Source organism: Trachurus trachurus (genome assembly GCF_905171665.1).
Source record: "Trachurus trachurus genome assembly, chromosome: 23".
NCBI classification, from domain to species: domain Eukaryota; kingdom Metazoa; phylum Chordata; class Actinopteri; order Carangiformes; family Carangidae; genus Trachurus; species Trachurus trachurus.
In genome coordinates, this window is record NC_139912.1 from 906,878 (window position 1) to 923,465 (window position 16,588).

At 44.8% G+C, this 16,588-nt stretch overlaps 2 protein-coding genes across 2 annotated transcripts; both read left to right on the forward strand.

Annotated features, from left to right (window-relative positions):
• Nucleotides 1–617: 617 nt before the first annotated feature.
• socs2 (suppressor of cytokine signaling 2) lies at nucleotides 618–4,383 on the forward strand. Its single transcript, XM_083999547.1, has 2 exons — nucleotides 618–785; nucleotides 3,751–4,383. The coding sequence occupies exons 1-2, from the start codon at nucleotides 668–670 to the stop codon at nucleotides 4,254–4,256; spliced, it is 624 nt and encodes a 207-aa protein (XP_083855673.1). The 5' UTR covers nucleotides 618–667; the 3' UTR covers nucleotides 4,257–4,383.
• Nucleotides 4,384–7,443: 3,060 nt separating this feature from the next.
• On the forward strand, nucleotides 7,444–14,747 carry cradd (CARD and death domain containing adaptor protein). Its single transcript, XM_083999334.1, has 3 exons — nucleotides 7,444–7,644; nucleotides 8,075–8,288; nucleotides 14,290–14,747. The coding sequence occupies exons 1-3, from the start codon at nucleotides 7,543–7,545 to the stop codon at nucleotides 14,583–14,585; spliced, it is 612 nt and encodes a 203-aa protein (XP_083855460.1). The 5' UTR covers nucleotides 7,444–7,542; the 3' UTR covers nucleotides 14,586–14,747.
• Nucleotides 14,748–16,588: the final 1,841 nt, after the last annotated feature.

Genomic DNA, 16,588 nt, shown 5'->3' on the forward strand with positions numbered 1-16,588 from the left:
ACTTCTGACCCGTGAACTCGTACCAGATCGAACTGGTACGACTTCACAGGTCGGAAAAACACGAGTTACGAGTTTCCTTGAACGCACCATAACGTCTTGTCAGCAGATGGAGTTAGCAGCCCCCGCCCTCGTCATGGATCTATTGGTCCTCGTCCCTACGTCACCACATTCAGGCGCATCCCTTGGCTGCACACACAGAGAGGACTGCCCCTTTATGCCGTTCTCTCTCCTCATTGGATAAAGGTTGTAGGATACAAGGAAAGTTTTCTCCTGGGCTCAGAGCAGAGCAGAGTGACTGACAGACCCGTGTTTCAGACCAAACACTCTATAGAAGTGATTGCTGTCGGAAGATACAACTATTTAAGACTTATATTAACACAAAAATATCGCTTACTTCTGCTTTAATTGAAATCATAAAAAGACACAGTAAGGATGTGGGATGTGGAGAGAGCGGGAAGTTCAAGAGAAGTTGAGATGCATTTTTAGCTGCTTTTTAAAAAGTGGATAAGAAGAAATGGATCTTAGTGAAGGAGGAAGTCCATGGTCCGATTGATCAGTGATCATAAATGTTCCCACTAACTAGAACTCCCTGTCCCTCCCTGTGTCTCAGACCCCCCCCCCCCCCCCGGTCCGGTCCATGTCTGAGCTCTGGTTCTGATCCGGTCCGATGACCTGCCAGTCCTCCGAGTCCATCGAGGGCGACCGACGAGCCGACGACGACTCGGGAGCAGTGGAACCAGATGAGAGGCGCATCGCTGTGGCCATGAAGGACCTGAGGAACACCGGTGAGTCTTTAAAGGGATAGTTCAACATTTAGTCAAATTGGCCCATTGCCATAATCCCTATAGTCGTAGCAGTAGGTTCGTTACCTTTAATTGTCGGTGCAAGATGTTTTTAGAACGGCGGAGCAGAGCCGTGAGTTGCTCAGAGCTACGCTACAGAGGCTCATTATGGGATTTCTTGGTTTCCCTCATCAAACTCATCAAATACACAATCCAACAACTCCACAACGCTCTGGTGGACAAGTTGTGAGCTGCACATTCACCACGCTATGAGATAATAACACAACGTTACCACACAGAGTTGTTTTAGAGGGAAATTCATGCAAAACCACTGATGCACGTTGCCTTCAGGGACAGTTTTTCATCAACAGTCTCTGCATTTCCCTCGAAAACAACTCTGTGTGGTAACGTTGTGTTATTATCTCATAGCGTGGTGAATGTGCAGCTCACAACTTGTCCACCAGAGCGTTGTGGAGTTGTTGGATTGTGTATTTGATGAGTTTGATGATGAGGGAAACCAAGAAATCCCATAATGAGCCTCCGTAGCGTAGCTCTGAGCAGCTCACGGCTCTGCTCCGCCGTTCTAAAAACAGCTTGCACCGACAATTAAAGGTAACGAACCTACTGCTATGACTATAGGGATTATGGCAATGGGACCAATTTGACTAAAATGTTGAACTATCCCTTTAACAGTTCGGCTGTATCTGCTCTGAGTCAGATCCAGACCATAATAGTCATCATCAGTTACTATAGTGATTATTTATTGATTCATTATCTGCTTCATAAAACCAGTTGTTTCTCCTGATTAGAACCAGATGTTTCAGGATCAGATTTGATTCGTCCCAGAAGGAAAATCTGTTTCCACTCGTCTCATAACGGTCGTCATGACGACACAAGGAGATGATAAAACACGAACCGGTGGTATTAAACTGTTAATCATAAAGCTTAAAGCTCGCTGCGTGTTCACACACCTCATGATCAGATTATGGGATGTTGTGCCCATATTAACACTGGATTTGGATTTTCCATTCTCTAAAGTTTTTAATCTGGTTAAGACGTTTTGCGCATGTAAACACAACTAGTGATGATGATTATTATTATTGATTAGGACCGAGGCTGTTCATTAGAGCTGCAACAATTCATCAATTAATCCAACAATTATCTATTTTTAAATTAATGGCCAACTATTCTGATAATCTAATAATCAGTTTGAGTCGTTTTTTTAAAGTAAAAAAGTCCAGGTTCTCTGATTGCAGCTTCTTCAATGTGAATATTTCTGGTTTCTTTGTTCCTTTATGACAATAAACTGAGTCTCTCTTTGGTTTGTGGACAAAACAAGACATTAGAGGACGATGTCGTCTGGTGGTTTGAGAAACACTGACTGATGTTTTTAACATTTTATTGACCAAACAACTAATGGATTAATTGTTTAATAATCAACAGATTAACCAATAATGACTATAATAGTTAGTTGCAGCTCTACTGATCTTATCCTGAAGCAGTGACACAGTAAAACACTGTAGCAGGGTATCCACAGGGTCTTGAAAAGTATTAAAAGGTGATAAATCAATTTTGGGAAAATTAAGACCCTTAAAAAGTATTAAAAACGTCTTTTCACGACTTTATGAGGAGTTTGAGTCCTAAAAAAATTGTAAAAGTGTGTGAATTTATTCATTTTATTAAAAAACAAAGATGAACCGGTACTTAAATAGAAAAGAAGATTGTTTTTCTTTTTGTTTTTTTTAATAAACTTTGCCTTTAATTTATTATCCTAGCCTATTTTGAATTCTGTTGTATCATAGTGGTCTATAGTCTTTATTTATTAAGTTAAAAGTGTCACTGAACTTCAACTTCAACTTCATTCAACAACTTTATTAATCCCACCAGGGGCAATTGATTTCAGCAGCTTGCACAGTCCAAAAAAACAAGTACACACAATAAATAGATATAAAAGATAAGGTAAATAAATAGAATAGGATGCCAAGGATACAGTGTTGTCAAAGATCAGTTGAATAAGTGAATAAATACACAAGTTGCAACATGTTTGACCAATAAAATGTGCATGGTAAGAGGAATAGAATGTAAATGGTTACAGCTTGAGGTTTTGAAAAATATTGAGAAGGTCTTGAAAAAGTCTTAAAATTAGTATTAAAATTAGGTTTTAGAATAGAACGAATCTCCTTGTTGTTTACATTCTACTTCCTGGTAGAAAACCAGCTGTAATGTGAATGAGATCAATAGTAACGAACGAGAGTTTAGCTATATATCATATTTTTCACGCCCTATCACCGTTTAGACAAATCTGAAATGATTGAAGAAACATTACTATTTCTGTGTGTGTGTTTTGTGTTGCTATGTGTTGTATTTATTCAGTTTGGGGGAATCACAGTGTCTAGAAAGCATCAGTGGCTCAGCTGACAGGGACAGCTAACGGTAGCTAAGCTAACGGTAGCTAAGCTAGCGGCGGTAGCTAAGCTAACAGTAGCTAAGCTAACGGCGGTAGCTAAGCTAACACCAGGACGTCAGCTGTTAAAACCCTCCCGTTGTGGGACACGACATGAAACTACTCCAGTTAGCTCAGTCATGTTGGAACTCAGATATCCGCTGGAGAAAATATTTTTCCATGGAGCGTTTATTGAGTCACTGAGTTATTAAAGTTAAACAGGTAGCTAACCGTTAGCCCGGCTAATCTATGATAACCATGACTAATTACAAAAATGTGCACACAGAAATAGTAATGTTTGTCCAATCATTGGTTTTATAAACTTTACAAACATCAGATTAGTCTAAACGGTGATATAGTGACATGAAAAAGTAGATAAATATAGTGAAACTCTCGTCCGTCACTATTGTTCTCATGCTGGTTTTCTACCAGGAAGTAGTTGTAAACAACAAGGAGATTCGTCCTATTAACTTCTAGATCCCTGTATTTACCCTGGTAACCATGGTGATGTCCTCCCCCCTCCAGGCTGGTACTGGGGCGGTCTGACGGCCACCGAGGCCAAGCGCATCCTGCAGGACGCCCCTGAAGGCAGCTTCCTGCTGCGCGACAGCTCGCAGACGGATTACCTGTTCACCATCTCGGCCATGACGGCGGCCGGTCCGACCAACCTGCGCATCCAGTTCCAACACGGCAAGTTCAAGCTGGACTCGGTGGTTCTGGTGCGGCCGCGGCTCAGGCAGTTCGACAGCGTGGTCCACCTGGTGCAGCACTACGTCACGCTGTCCCGCACCACCGACAAGGCCACCGCTACCACCGCTACCACGACGACCACCACGCCTGCGGCTACAGCGGCGACGAACTCAGCGAACGGCACGGTGCAGCTGCTGCTGACGCGGCCGGTCTACGCGGCCACGCCCACTCTGCAGCATCTCTGCCGCATCAGCATCAACAGGAGGACGCGGCGAGTCGAGGAGCTGCCACTGCCCAACCGGCTGAAGGAATACCTGAACGACTACACCTACCACGTGTAGGGGGCGGGGCCAACGCTCTGACTCACACCACCACCGACCAATCAGAGGCCTGGTCTGGATCCTCAGGTCCTCATGGATCTGACCACAGGAAGTGGATTTTATTGTAAGGGATACGCAAACTTTTTTTTTTTTTCGTGTCTTGCCTCACTCCCGAGTCCATGACCAGCAGATAGACACCATCCTTTCCACTGTGCGTGCAGTAACAAGGGAGATAGAGCCGCATCGCCCGTAATTAGCTTAGCTCAAATGCTGGAAGTGTATAGGTAGTGTTAGCCTGCCTCCTACCTAAAGTCGCTAATTAGCTTAGCTCAAACGCTGGAAGTGTATGGGTAGTGTTAGCCTGCCTCCACCTAAAGTCGCTAATTAGCTTAGCTCAAACACTGGAAGTGTATGGGTAGTGTTAGCCTGCCTCCACCTAAAGTCGCTAATTAGCTTAGCTCAAACACTGGAAGTGTATGGGTAGTGTTAGCCTGCCTCCACCTAAAGTCGCTAATTAGCTTAGCTCAAACACTGGAAGTGTATGGGTAGTGTTAGCCTGCCTCCACCTAAAGTCGCTAATTAGCTTAGCTCAAACACTGGAAGTGTATAGGTAGTGTTAGCCTGCCTCCACCTAAAGTCATCAGAGAAACTCTTCAGCAACTCTAAAGGGAAACCGGCGGGCCGATCTTGGTCTCAGAGCTACAAAACTCTCCGGTAAGGCATCTTGAGCGGTCAAATGCCGCTAACGGGACGAGATCGGTCAAAACGGAGGGTTCAAGCAAAGACGCTTTATTTTGGTTCAAGCTAGCTACATCGAGGGTAGGTTAGCTTCCTATTTCAAAGTAAAAGCACAAATTCTATCGTCATGGTTTTCTGTATGTAAAGGGCAACGGGTGTTTTATTTTGTGAAAGTAACTGGAAGTGCGTTGGTCACAACAGCTAGCTTGGGTAGCGCCGAATTTGTCCCAACAAAATAGTAAACAGCTGGTATTTAGACAAATTAACGACACACTGCTGATCTAAACGGCTACTTTCTCACCTAAACATGTTTGAAATGTTGATAAAGTGATATATTTACAGAGTTTAGAGCTAAAATGAAATCAGCTTCTAACTGCATTTGAGCTAAGCTAATTAGCGACTTTAGGTGGGGGCAGGCTAACACTACCCATACCCATCTATCTCCATGGTTACTGCACGCACAGTCGAAAGGATGGTGTCTATCTGCTGGTCATGGACTCGGGAGTGAGGCAAGACACGAAAACAAAATGTTGGCATATCCCTTTAAAGAGACACTGCAGGGGGGGCTGAGGTACACAGACACACACACACACTTCCTGGTTTCCTTTCAGACTCTGTTTTTTAAAGCGCTCTGATTTCCCACGGTGCAGGCGTCTTTAAACGCCTCGTCATGATCGATAACCAAACACAGACAGACAGGAAGTGACATCAGAGCTGGAATAAACTTTATTTACACAGGACTGATTATCAGTTATTGATTAAGAAAAAACTGAATGTGCTGCTGCTCATTATTCAAATCGAGTTAAACTTTATTTATACAGCACATTTGTCACAGACACTAAAACAAACGGTAACCCTTTAATTTACAGGCTGTTGATTACGTCATAATGTCAAGAAATATTGGTCAATTGCAACGACTTGGTGGAGAAAATATTCATAGCATGAAAAGCATGTGTAATCTATTACCTTTATGAAAAACATGAGATTACTATGACATTGACCGTTGTTTATGGGCTGTTTCTAGACTTTATGACATAATTAATTGTTATTTCTTGACATTATGACGTAATTACAGCCTGTAAATTAAAGTGTTACCAAACAGTGAAAGAACAGAGGATGTGATGGTCAGTATTGATCGGTATTGATCGGTTTATTCAGTGTCATTTTCCCAGAATTGATTAAAAGCGTTGAAGCCTTCGTTACTTCACTTCACTTCCTGTCGTTCCTGCCTGTCAACGAGCCGACGCAGCCGTGTGATTGGCCGGAGCGAAGCAGCAGCAGAAGAAGAGGAGGAGGAAGAGGAGGAAGAGGTTACCTGTGGTCAAACGTCCGTCAGGGTGAACAACAAACACAAACACTGAACTCACTTCGACTTTGTACCTGCTGGATGTAGCGCCGTCGCTGTCGACCAATCAGAGCGCAGGAAAACACACACACACACACACACACACTGACGAGATCATGTGACAGCGGGTCACTCAGGTAAACAGGACGTTGTTGTTGCACACGTTTGGTTCGATGTGTGTGTTTTGGATCGCCCTCATAAGCCCCGCCCCCTTTCTACTTTTCTACGGCGGGGTGGGAGGGGCTTGTTTTCCCCGGGTGGGAGGAGCTTAACCCCGGGTGGGAGGGGCTTGTTTTGTGGACGAGTGGACAAGTGTCTGAAGGCGTCTTGGTCTTCGTCTGCATGAGAAGTGAATAAATGTTGAGACGAGGACGACGACTGTACGATACGATACGATTGGCTACTGCTACTGCTTCTCTACCGACGCTTTGACTTTAATATTTATTGATGTGTCACACTGTGTTTCCTGGTACAGTTCAGACTCTGAGCATGTTGGGTAATAAAGTTTTATATGGTGCTTCACTTTCTGGTTTCTCCCTCTTCTTTCTAAATACACCATCACATTATCATTATTATTATTAGAAGGCATCAAATTATCTTTTTTCTTTGTAGCTGAGGAACTTTACAAGTTCCAGTTCAAGAATTGAACAAGGTGAGAACTGACTGTAGACCAGAGTCCTGCTCCTGTTGAGTTTTACCTGCTAAATGATATCTACACTGTTTGTTCATTAGTATCATCTTTATTATTATTATCTGTTTATTTTTTTATGTTGTATTATTATTATTTTTTTTAATAATCTTTATTGCAGACACAACAAGCGGTCCATATCAACAACAACAGACATGATCAAACAGATTTAAGAAGGAGAGAGAGAAAAATGTGTTGTGTATGTGTTATTATTCCATTTTTGTAATGCTTTGGCAATATTGTACTGACGGTCATGCCAATAAAGCTTGTTAAATTAAAATTGACCAGTAGAACCATAGAATCAGACAGATTAACTGGTTCTGACCGGTTCTGGAGGTCCCTGTAGGCCTATGTGATTCTGAGCGTTGGTTCCGCCTCGTGTTTCCCGTCGGACACAATAACAGTGAGCACAGCGGAGTCTTCCTGGCGGGCTGGTGCCTGCATAGAGCCTCCTCCATGGTTTAGTCCGGGTTAGTCCGGCTCGGCTCGGTTGGGCTCGTTAGTCCGGCTCTGTCTGGCCCGGTTCGGCCCGGTTCATGGACCCGGTCCACCGAGCGCTGCTCCGGAAGCACCGGGTGTTCCTGTCCGGGGAGCTGCTGGTCTGCGACGCCATCGTTCCGTTCCTGTTCCAGGAGCAGGTGGGTCATAACACAGCTTTATTTTACAGTCCAATAATTGACATAAACAAAGAAACATAGACAAACAATATAGACAAACACAGTCTGTCCACACACAAACTAAAAACGGTGCAGTGGTTCAGACCAGTATTTCCAAGACATGGAAGTGTATTTTGTGTCGCTCTGAGTTGGGTCAGTCAGAGACTGATTAATTGTGTAGACCTCACAACAATGGTCAGACACACCTGGATTAATCAGTTGGTCCAATAATGTAAGACAGGAAATAAAAGAGCTGTCTTATTTCAGGAAGTAGTGGAGCTGCATAGAGCCCATTGACTGTAATGTGATGTTATAGTAAGGAGAGAAAACATGGTAATGTTACTTTTATCATCATTTTATGACTGATTACTTCTTGGGGATGCAAAAGTGACCGATTTCATGGACTGACCAGGTTCTGACTCAGGACCAGGTCCAGCAGGTGGAGGCTCAGACCACCGACCGGCTCAAGGCCCTGAAGCTGCTGGACCTGCTGCCGGGCCGCGGGCCCCGGGCCTTCCCCTGCTTCCTGCAGGCCCTGGAGGACTTCAGCTGGGTCCGGGACCGGCTGCTGCTGGACCTGCACAGTCCACCCGGACCCAGTCCACCTGGACCCGAGAACCTGCAGAGTCCACCTGGACCTGGACCTGAACCTGGACCTGAACCTGGACCTGGACCTGGGGACCTGCAGAGTCCACTTCCACCTGGACCTGGACCCGGGACCACGGGGGAGAGTCCGGCAGGTATAGTCCAGTAATTTTAAGCCAAAAAGGGGGTCAACGTTGAACAAACTGCAACAGAATCAAACTCAACTGGTTGTGTATCCTCAACATGTCCTGAGTGAGGGAAAAAAAGAAGAATCCCATTAGGGGAAAGTTTAGAAAAAGACCCAAATATATCCCATAATACGCCTATTCATTATTGTTCTCATGTGAATAGGGTAAAATTTTTAACCTTTAGATATCTCCATGAAAATTACTGAGTTGATTACTTACATTAAGACAAACAAAAAATGTATTACAAGTTTTTGGAAATTCTTTGTTAACATGAGCAAATGTGCATAAATGTGCATAAATTCCACCGTTTTGACGGCACATGTATATATGAAGGTGCTGTGGTGGTACCAGCATGAAAAATGGAATGAGTTGACTCCATCGGTCAACCGACAAGAAACCACTTTAAATCTCAAGATGACTGCAAATTTTCAAGATTTCTTGTTTTACATGGTAGCCTAGCGCCCTAGCTCATTAAAGCTACAGTTGGTAAGCTGACGAAAGTGAAAGTAAACACAGCGACTTGGTCCGAAATTTCAAGACAATACACAGGTCCCTTTATGAACCTCTGGAGTCAATTCATCCCAGTTTTCATGCTGGTACCACCACAGCACCTTTATATATACACGTGCTGTCAAAACAGTGGAATTTACGCAAATTTATGCAAATTTATGCAAAACTATGCAAATTTGCTCATGTTAACAAAGAATTTCAAAAAACTTGTAATACATTTTTTGTTTGTCTTAATGTAAGTAATCAACTCAGTAATTTTCATGGAGATATCTAAAGGTTAAAAATGTTACCCTATTCACGTGAGAAAAATAATAAATAGGCATATGAATGGGCTATATTTGGGTCTTTCAAAATAAAAGCCCTCGGTTTAACCAGTAACCACCTAAACCAGGTCGGCTCAGCGGTTGCCGTGGTTACGGGCTCAGTCACATGGCCGACAGAGACTCCATGTGGGTCTGAGGTGGATTCTGGGAACCGGTCCCAGTTTAGTTTTTCCAGGAAACGACACAAAGCTTCAGAGTTCAGACTGAAGACTTTTATTCTGAAATGTGAGGAAACACTGAGACTGAGAGAAATAAAAAATAAAACCACTTTGATCAGCAGATTAATAATAACATTTAGTTCACAGACAAATTCACTAAAGAAAAATAAAAAAAAAAACAGAAAACTGTTTGAGGAAAGTTTGAAATTCCAGGAATTTTCCATGAATTTTCCAGGACTTCAAACAGACGAACAAAGAACAAAGAACAAAGAGATTCCTGGAAACAAGTTGGTTCAGAGGAAGAAAAGAGGAGGAGGAGGAGGAGGAGGAGAAGAGGAGGAGCAGAAGAGAAGAGAGGAAGAGGAGGAAGAGAAGAGAGGAAGAAAAGAGGAGGAGGAGAGGAGGAGGAGGAGGAGGAGAGGAGGAAAAGGAGAGGAGGAGAGGAGAGGACAGGGAGGAAGAGGAGGAATAGGAGGAGGAGAGGAGGAAAAGGAGAGGAGGAGAGGAGAGGACAGGGAGGAAGAGGAGGAATAGGAGGAGGAGAGGAGGAAAAGGAGAGGAGGAGGAGGAGGAAAGAGGAGCAGGAGGAAGAGGAGGAGAAGAAGGAGGAAGAGGAGGAGGAGGAGGTGTAGTTAGTGTTGGGTTAGCCATGTATCCTCTTCTTCCTCTCCTCCTCCTCTCCTCCTTTTCTTCCTCCTCTCCTTTTCTTCCTCCACCTCCCTCCTCCTCTCCTTTACTTCATCCTTTCCCTTTCTCCTCTTCCTCCTCTCCTCCTCCTCTTCTCCTCTTCTTCCTCCTCCTCTTCCTCCTCTCCTTTTCCTCCTCTTCTCCTTTTCTTCCTCCTCTCTTTTTCTCCTCCTCCTCTTCTCCTTTTCTCTTCCTCCTCTTCTCCACCCTCCTCCTCCTCTACTTCCTCTCCTCCCCTCCTTTTCTCCTCCTCCTCCTCCTCTCCTTTTCTTCCTCCTCTCCTCCTCTACTTCCTCTCCTCCTCCTCTCCTTTTCTTCCTCCTCTCCTTCTCCTTCCTCCTCTCCTCCTCTCCTTTTCTCCTCCTCTTCCTCTCCTCTTCCTCTCCTTTTCTTCCTCTCCTTTTCTCCTCTTCCTCCTCTCCTCCTCCTCCTCCTCTCCTTTTCTTCCTCCTCTCCTCTCCTTTTCTCCTCCTCTTCCTCTCCTCTTCCTCTCCTCTTCCTCTCCTTTTCTTCCTCCTCTCCTTTTCTCCTCTTCCTCCTTTTCTCCTTTTCTTCCTCTCCTTTTCTCCTCTTCCTCCTCTCCTCCTCCTCCTCCTCTCCTTTTCTTCCTCCTCTCCTCTCCTTTTCTCCTCCTCCTCTTCTCCACCCTCCTCCTCCTCTCCCTCTCCTTTTCCTCCTCTTCTCCTTTTCTTCCTTCTCTTCTCCTTCTCTCCTCCCCCCCTCCTCCTTCTTTCCAGGAACTTCTCCTTCTCAGTTGAAGCTGATGAACATCACATGACCACATGACCGTGTGTGTGTGTGTGTGTGTGTGTGTGTGTGTGTGTGTGTGTGTGTGTGTGTGTGTGTGTGTGTGTGTGTGTGTGTGTGTGTGTGTGTGTGTGTGTGTGTGTGTGTGACAGACAGAGAGCGAGGTTACCGCGGCGACAGCAGCACTTCCTATGTCACAGTGACCTCATAGTTGTTTTTGTTGATGCCGTCGACCAATCAGAGCGGAGCGAGCGGCGCAGCCCTCACCGTCACCGTCACCGTGTCAATAAAGATTCTTAATCAAACACACACACACAACACTGGGTTATACAGTAACCATGGAGACGAGAACAGTAATGATGTCATCCTGTTGTCAATAAAGTTTTGAAATAGAAGAGGAGGAGAGAGAGCTCTTCCTCCTCCTCTCCTCTTCTTCCTCTCCTCCTCTTCTTCCTCTTCTCCTCCTCCTCTTCTCCTTCTCTCCTTTTCTTCCTCCTCTCCTCCTCCTCCGCCTCCTCCTATCTTCCTCCTCCTCTCCTTTTCTTCCTTCTCTTCTCCTCCTCCTCTTCTCCTTCTCCTCTCCTTTTCCTCCTCTTCCTCTCCTCCTCCTCCTTTTCTTCCTTCTCTCCTCTTCTCCTCCTTCTCCTCTCCGTACCTTCCTCCTCCTCTCCTCTTCTTCCTCTCCTCCTCCTCCTCCTATCTTCCTCCTCCTCTCCTTTTCTTCCTTCTCTCCTCCTCTTCTCCTCTTTTCCTTTTCTTCCTCCTCCTCCTCCTCCTCCTCTTCTTCCTCTCCTCCTCCTCTACTCTTCCTCCTTTCCTCTTCTTCCTCCTCCTCCTCTCCTCCTCTCCTTTCCCTCCTCTTCCTCTCCTCCTCTCCTTTTCTTCTCTCCTCCTCCTCCTCTTCTTCCTCTCCTTTTCTTCTCTCCTCCTCCTCTTCTTCCTCTCCTTTTCTTCTCTCCTCCTCTTCCTCCTTTCCTTTCCCTCCTCTTCTTCCTCTCTTCCTCCTCTTCCTCTCCTCCTCCAATAATAACAGTGATGATGTCATCCTGTTGTCAATAAAGTTTTGAAATAGATTTCAGTTTTTTAGTTGAAATCAAAATCCAGACGTTTCTGAATCAGTTTGAGGTGTTTACAACGAATCTCCTTGTTGTTTACAACTACTTCCTGGTAGAAAACCAGCATGAGAACAATAGTGACGGACGAGAGTTTCTCTACCTTTTCATGTCACTATATCACCGTTTAGACTAATCTGATGTTTGTAAAGTTTATAAAACCAATGATTGGACAAACATTACTATTTCTGTGTGCACATTTTTGTAATTAGTCATGGTTATCATAGATTAGCCGGGCTAACGGTTAGCTACCTGTTTAACTTTAATAACTCAGTGACTCAATAAACGCTCCATGAAAAAATATTTTCTCCAGCGGATATCTGAGTTCCAACATGACTGAGCTAACTGGAGTAGTTTCATGTCGTGTCCCACAACGGGAGGGTTTTAACAGCTGACGTCCTGATGTTAGCTTAGCTACTGCTGTTAGCTTAGCTACTGCTGTTAGCTTAGCTGCTTAGCTACCGTTAGCTTAGCTACCGTTAGCTTAGCTACCGCCGTTAGCTTAGCTACCATTAGCTTAGCTACCATTAGCTTAGCTACCGTTAGCTTAGCTACCGTTAGCTGTCCCTGTCAGCTGAGCCACTGATGCTTTCTAGACACTGTGATTCCCCCAAACTGAATAAATACAACACATAGCAACACAAAACACACACACAGAAATAGTAATGTTTCTTCAATCATTTCAGATTTGTCTAAACGGTGATAGGGCGTGAAAAATATGATATATAGCTAAACTCTCGTTCGTTACTATTGATCTCATTCAAATTACAGCTGGTTTTCTACCAGGAAGTAGAATGTAAACAACTAGGAGACAGGGCCGTTGCTAGGAATTCTGGGCCCCCTTAAAGAATACTAAAGTGGGCCCCTCCCCCTAACTTTTCCTTTTTTTTTCTTAGACTACGTATGTAGGCTATAGAGGGTATGCGTTTACGTCACGTTGCCCTCGGCAACGCCCCGTTCGATCGGACTGAGTGGCAAAACAAGCGTCCCTCAACATGCTGGCGGATAGCGGTGGACTCATAAACTGGATAAAATATCTTATATCAAAACAAATTGATGTCAAAAAGAATCGACAACCAGCTCCACAAAACCGTCTGCTGCACGGACACTTCCTGTAACGCAGTGTGACCGCGGTACCTGCAGAGTGACTGACAGGCTGCTGTTACTGTGCAGAGGGACGAGATTACAGCTGTTACTGTCGTCCTGACACGCTTAAACCTGCGCGCTGCTTTTATTCTGAAAAACTCTGACCAGTCAAAGTGTAGGATGTGTTAAGAGGACTAATGTATCTGTCTAAACATCAGAACTACGACACCTGAAACTGTAAACACAGCTGATCGATCGAAAAAAATGACCGCTCCAGTGAATTTACTTTCCGTCATTGAGAACAGGTTCTTGAATGTAACTCGGTCAAAGTGAGACGTATCCTCAAGATTTTTAGCAGCTCTGTTAGGTCATGCATGCTTTACATGCTGGCAAAGCTAGACATGTCAGACTTGTGTGGGCTCGGAGAAAATCGCTTCGTTACTTGCTCGTTTTTTAACTTTGGCGGCTCTGCCACTCGTCTTTTTGCCGCTCAGTGGACGTTCCACAGCGACTTCCGAGTACCGTGACGTCATGTGCATACCCTCTATTATTGTTTTTTATTTAGCCTTCTTTGTTTTGATGCTAATGCAGCATTACACTGCAAAAACTCAAGTATCTGAGCAAGAATATTTGTCTTATTTCTAGTCAAAATGTCATTTCTAGTCAAAACAAATCTCATTCTACTTAAAATAAGACTCATCACATTAAAAGCAGCTTGTTTTTAGACACTTTTTACTTCTTTCAAGCAGATTTTCACTTGGAATAAGTAGAAAAATCTGATAGTGGAGCAAGTTTTTCTTCCTTATTACAAACACAAAAAACTTACTTTCACTGGCAGATTTTTCTACTTATTGTGAATTTAAGTGAAAATGATCTCAAAACAAGTTAATTTTTAGGTGATGAGTCTTATTTTAAGTGGAAAGAGATTAGTTTTGACTAGAAATGAGACATCTGGACAAGAAATAAGACAAATATTCTTGGAAAGATGTAGAGTTTTTACAGTGTACTATGAGTATTAGTCAGGGTCTTATGCAGAATAAATCAGTCATACATAGATTAGACTACTGGGGTTTTTTATGGGCCCCACTGGGCGCTGGGCCCCTAGAGTTATCATCACCTTTCTCCCCTATACAACGGCCCTGGGAGGAGATTCGGTCTATTGATTGATTTATATATATATTAATTTATTATGTATTTATTTATGTATTGATGTGTTTCTTTGTGTTGCCAGCCTTGTGGCGGCTGCCGGCCGCGGTGTTGTCGCGGCGGCCCTCGGACCGGGAGCTGTCCCGGCTGGCGGAGCGGCTCGGTGCGCGGTGGGAGGAGGTGCTGATGGACCTGGGTCTGAGCGCCGAGGCCGTGTTCCGTTGCCGTGCCGACCACGGGCTGAGCGCGCGGGCGGCGGCGCTGGCCGGCCTGGTGCGGTGGCGGCGCAGCGAGGGCCGCCGCGCCACCGTGGAGCGGCTGCTGCAGAGTCTACAGGCAGCAGACCTGCACCCGGACACGCTGCAACACCTCCTGCTGTGATGTCACCACCTCCTGCTGTGATGTCACCACCTCCTGCTGTGATGTCACCACCTCCTGCTGTGATGTCACCACCTCCTGCTGTGATGTCACCACGTCCCTGCATGCAACAGCAACACAGACTAGAGCACTGTAAAAGAGAGTACGGACACCTCCATTGACTCCCGTGGTAAGCCTCATGCGCCCCTAGTGGCAGGATATGGGTATTGCAAAAGCGCCCAGAAAACCCATTCACTCCAATGTATGTGTGTTGCCCACTTGCTGGTAAATTGATGAAAACGGCCGTGTTTTTGTTTTTAGGTGTCTTGGTCATATCAGATTATACTTATAATTTGTTTATTATAAAATGTAGATTGAAACATTAATGTAGAAAACTGTTTTTTTGTTTTTTTTTACTCTCCTATGTGTTAATGTTTATCAGTAAAGGATCCTCAATGATGCTATTAACGTGGGTGATCTATAAATGTCCTTAAATTATTGAAAACACCACACTGCTCATTCACCAACAATGCAGAGATGTCAGTTCTTTTGCAAAACCCATATTCCTCCACCAGGAGGCGCTGCCATTGGAATAGCAGAGAAAAACTAATAGCAGAGACGTTCTAATATGAGGAGACAGACCACTCTGCCCGTTTTGAATGGGGAAAGCTGCGACGCCAAAGATGGCGCATGTCCCGCCCCTTTTCACCAGCAGCCAATCACCTGCTTTGCCAGAGCTGAACTAGGCCAATCATGTTGTTGCACCAGCGCATGCGCACAAGTAGATTTACGACAGACAAACCTACCTGGTGGCAACAACAACACGGCTTTAGCACCGTGTGTACTGTATGTGGTCAGGTTGAACATTTACTCTAAGGTTTTCGGAAAAGTGCAGAGCCACCGGCGACCGGGAGCGGCTCCTCATCCTGGAGGAAAGCTGTTACATTTACCCGCGGAGTTTTAGAGGTTTACTGCCGGCTTGTTAATTTGGCAGCCACATTGGTTGATCTTAATGAAAAGTGAAGCTTCAGGTGTGTGCTGCTGAACGAAAGAGCTACCTCGCTACGTATACAGAATTCACCTCATTCACATCAATAAGTGTTTTACAATGAACCGATTAGTCCACCTTTTCTTTAATTTAATTTTTGAATGTATAGTTTTGTTCGTTTCATTTTTTAACCTAAACATTCAAACTGGGCCCCCTCCCTTGGGGCTAAGCGTTAGCCTCCTGTCCATGATAGCAGCAGCAGCAGCAGCAGCAGTCCACTCCAAAAAAATAAAAAACACAGTCCGGATGAAGCACTGGAGCCGTGGACCGATAGACACCGTCACCATTAATAACGAGAGCCTCTATTGTTCTATTGTACCGAGTACGAGAGGCTTGTTGTGAGCTGAGAAGCGGCTGTTAGCGGCGGATGCTAACCGAAGCTAGCGGTGAATGCTAACCGCTACCGCTAGTCGAAGTTAGCATCGAGCTAGCGCAGCACAACGCCCCTCATACTTGTTACCGGTCGAGGCTTTAGTTGTTAGTGATGGTCGGTAATCAGTCCGTGGCTCCAGCGGTTCACTCGGACTGTAGGCTATTTATTTTTAACTGACTGCTGCTGCTGCTGAGACGACATGCTAGCACTAATACATCCATGCTAGCATTCGATAGCATCCGAGACAGCTAACGTTAGTGGGGATCGGGGGAGCGGGTGGGAGGGGGGAGCAGACACAGTCACCACACACAGAACTAGGAGCCCATAGGTGATGATTAAGACAGATTTCATGTAAGTCTAGCGTTTATTTTTGAGCAAAAATCTCCAGACTCAAGCCGATATGTCTCCCGATAGCGATTTAAACGTCATTCTGCGGTAAAGTTTATGTTTTTTTGGTTTTTATTTGTATCTTATTTCACTGGCTAGCACGTCTGTATGTTTTTTCCGCCCTGCTATCACGTTAAAGGGTGGATTTGACCATCCCTCCATTCATTTAGATAGGGGTCTGGTCTTCTTGGGCTTTTCGAAGCGTCGCCAATATGGCCG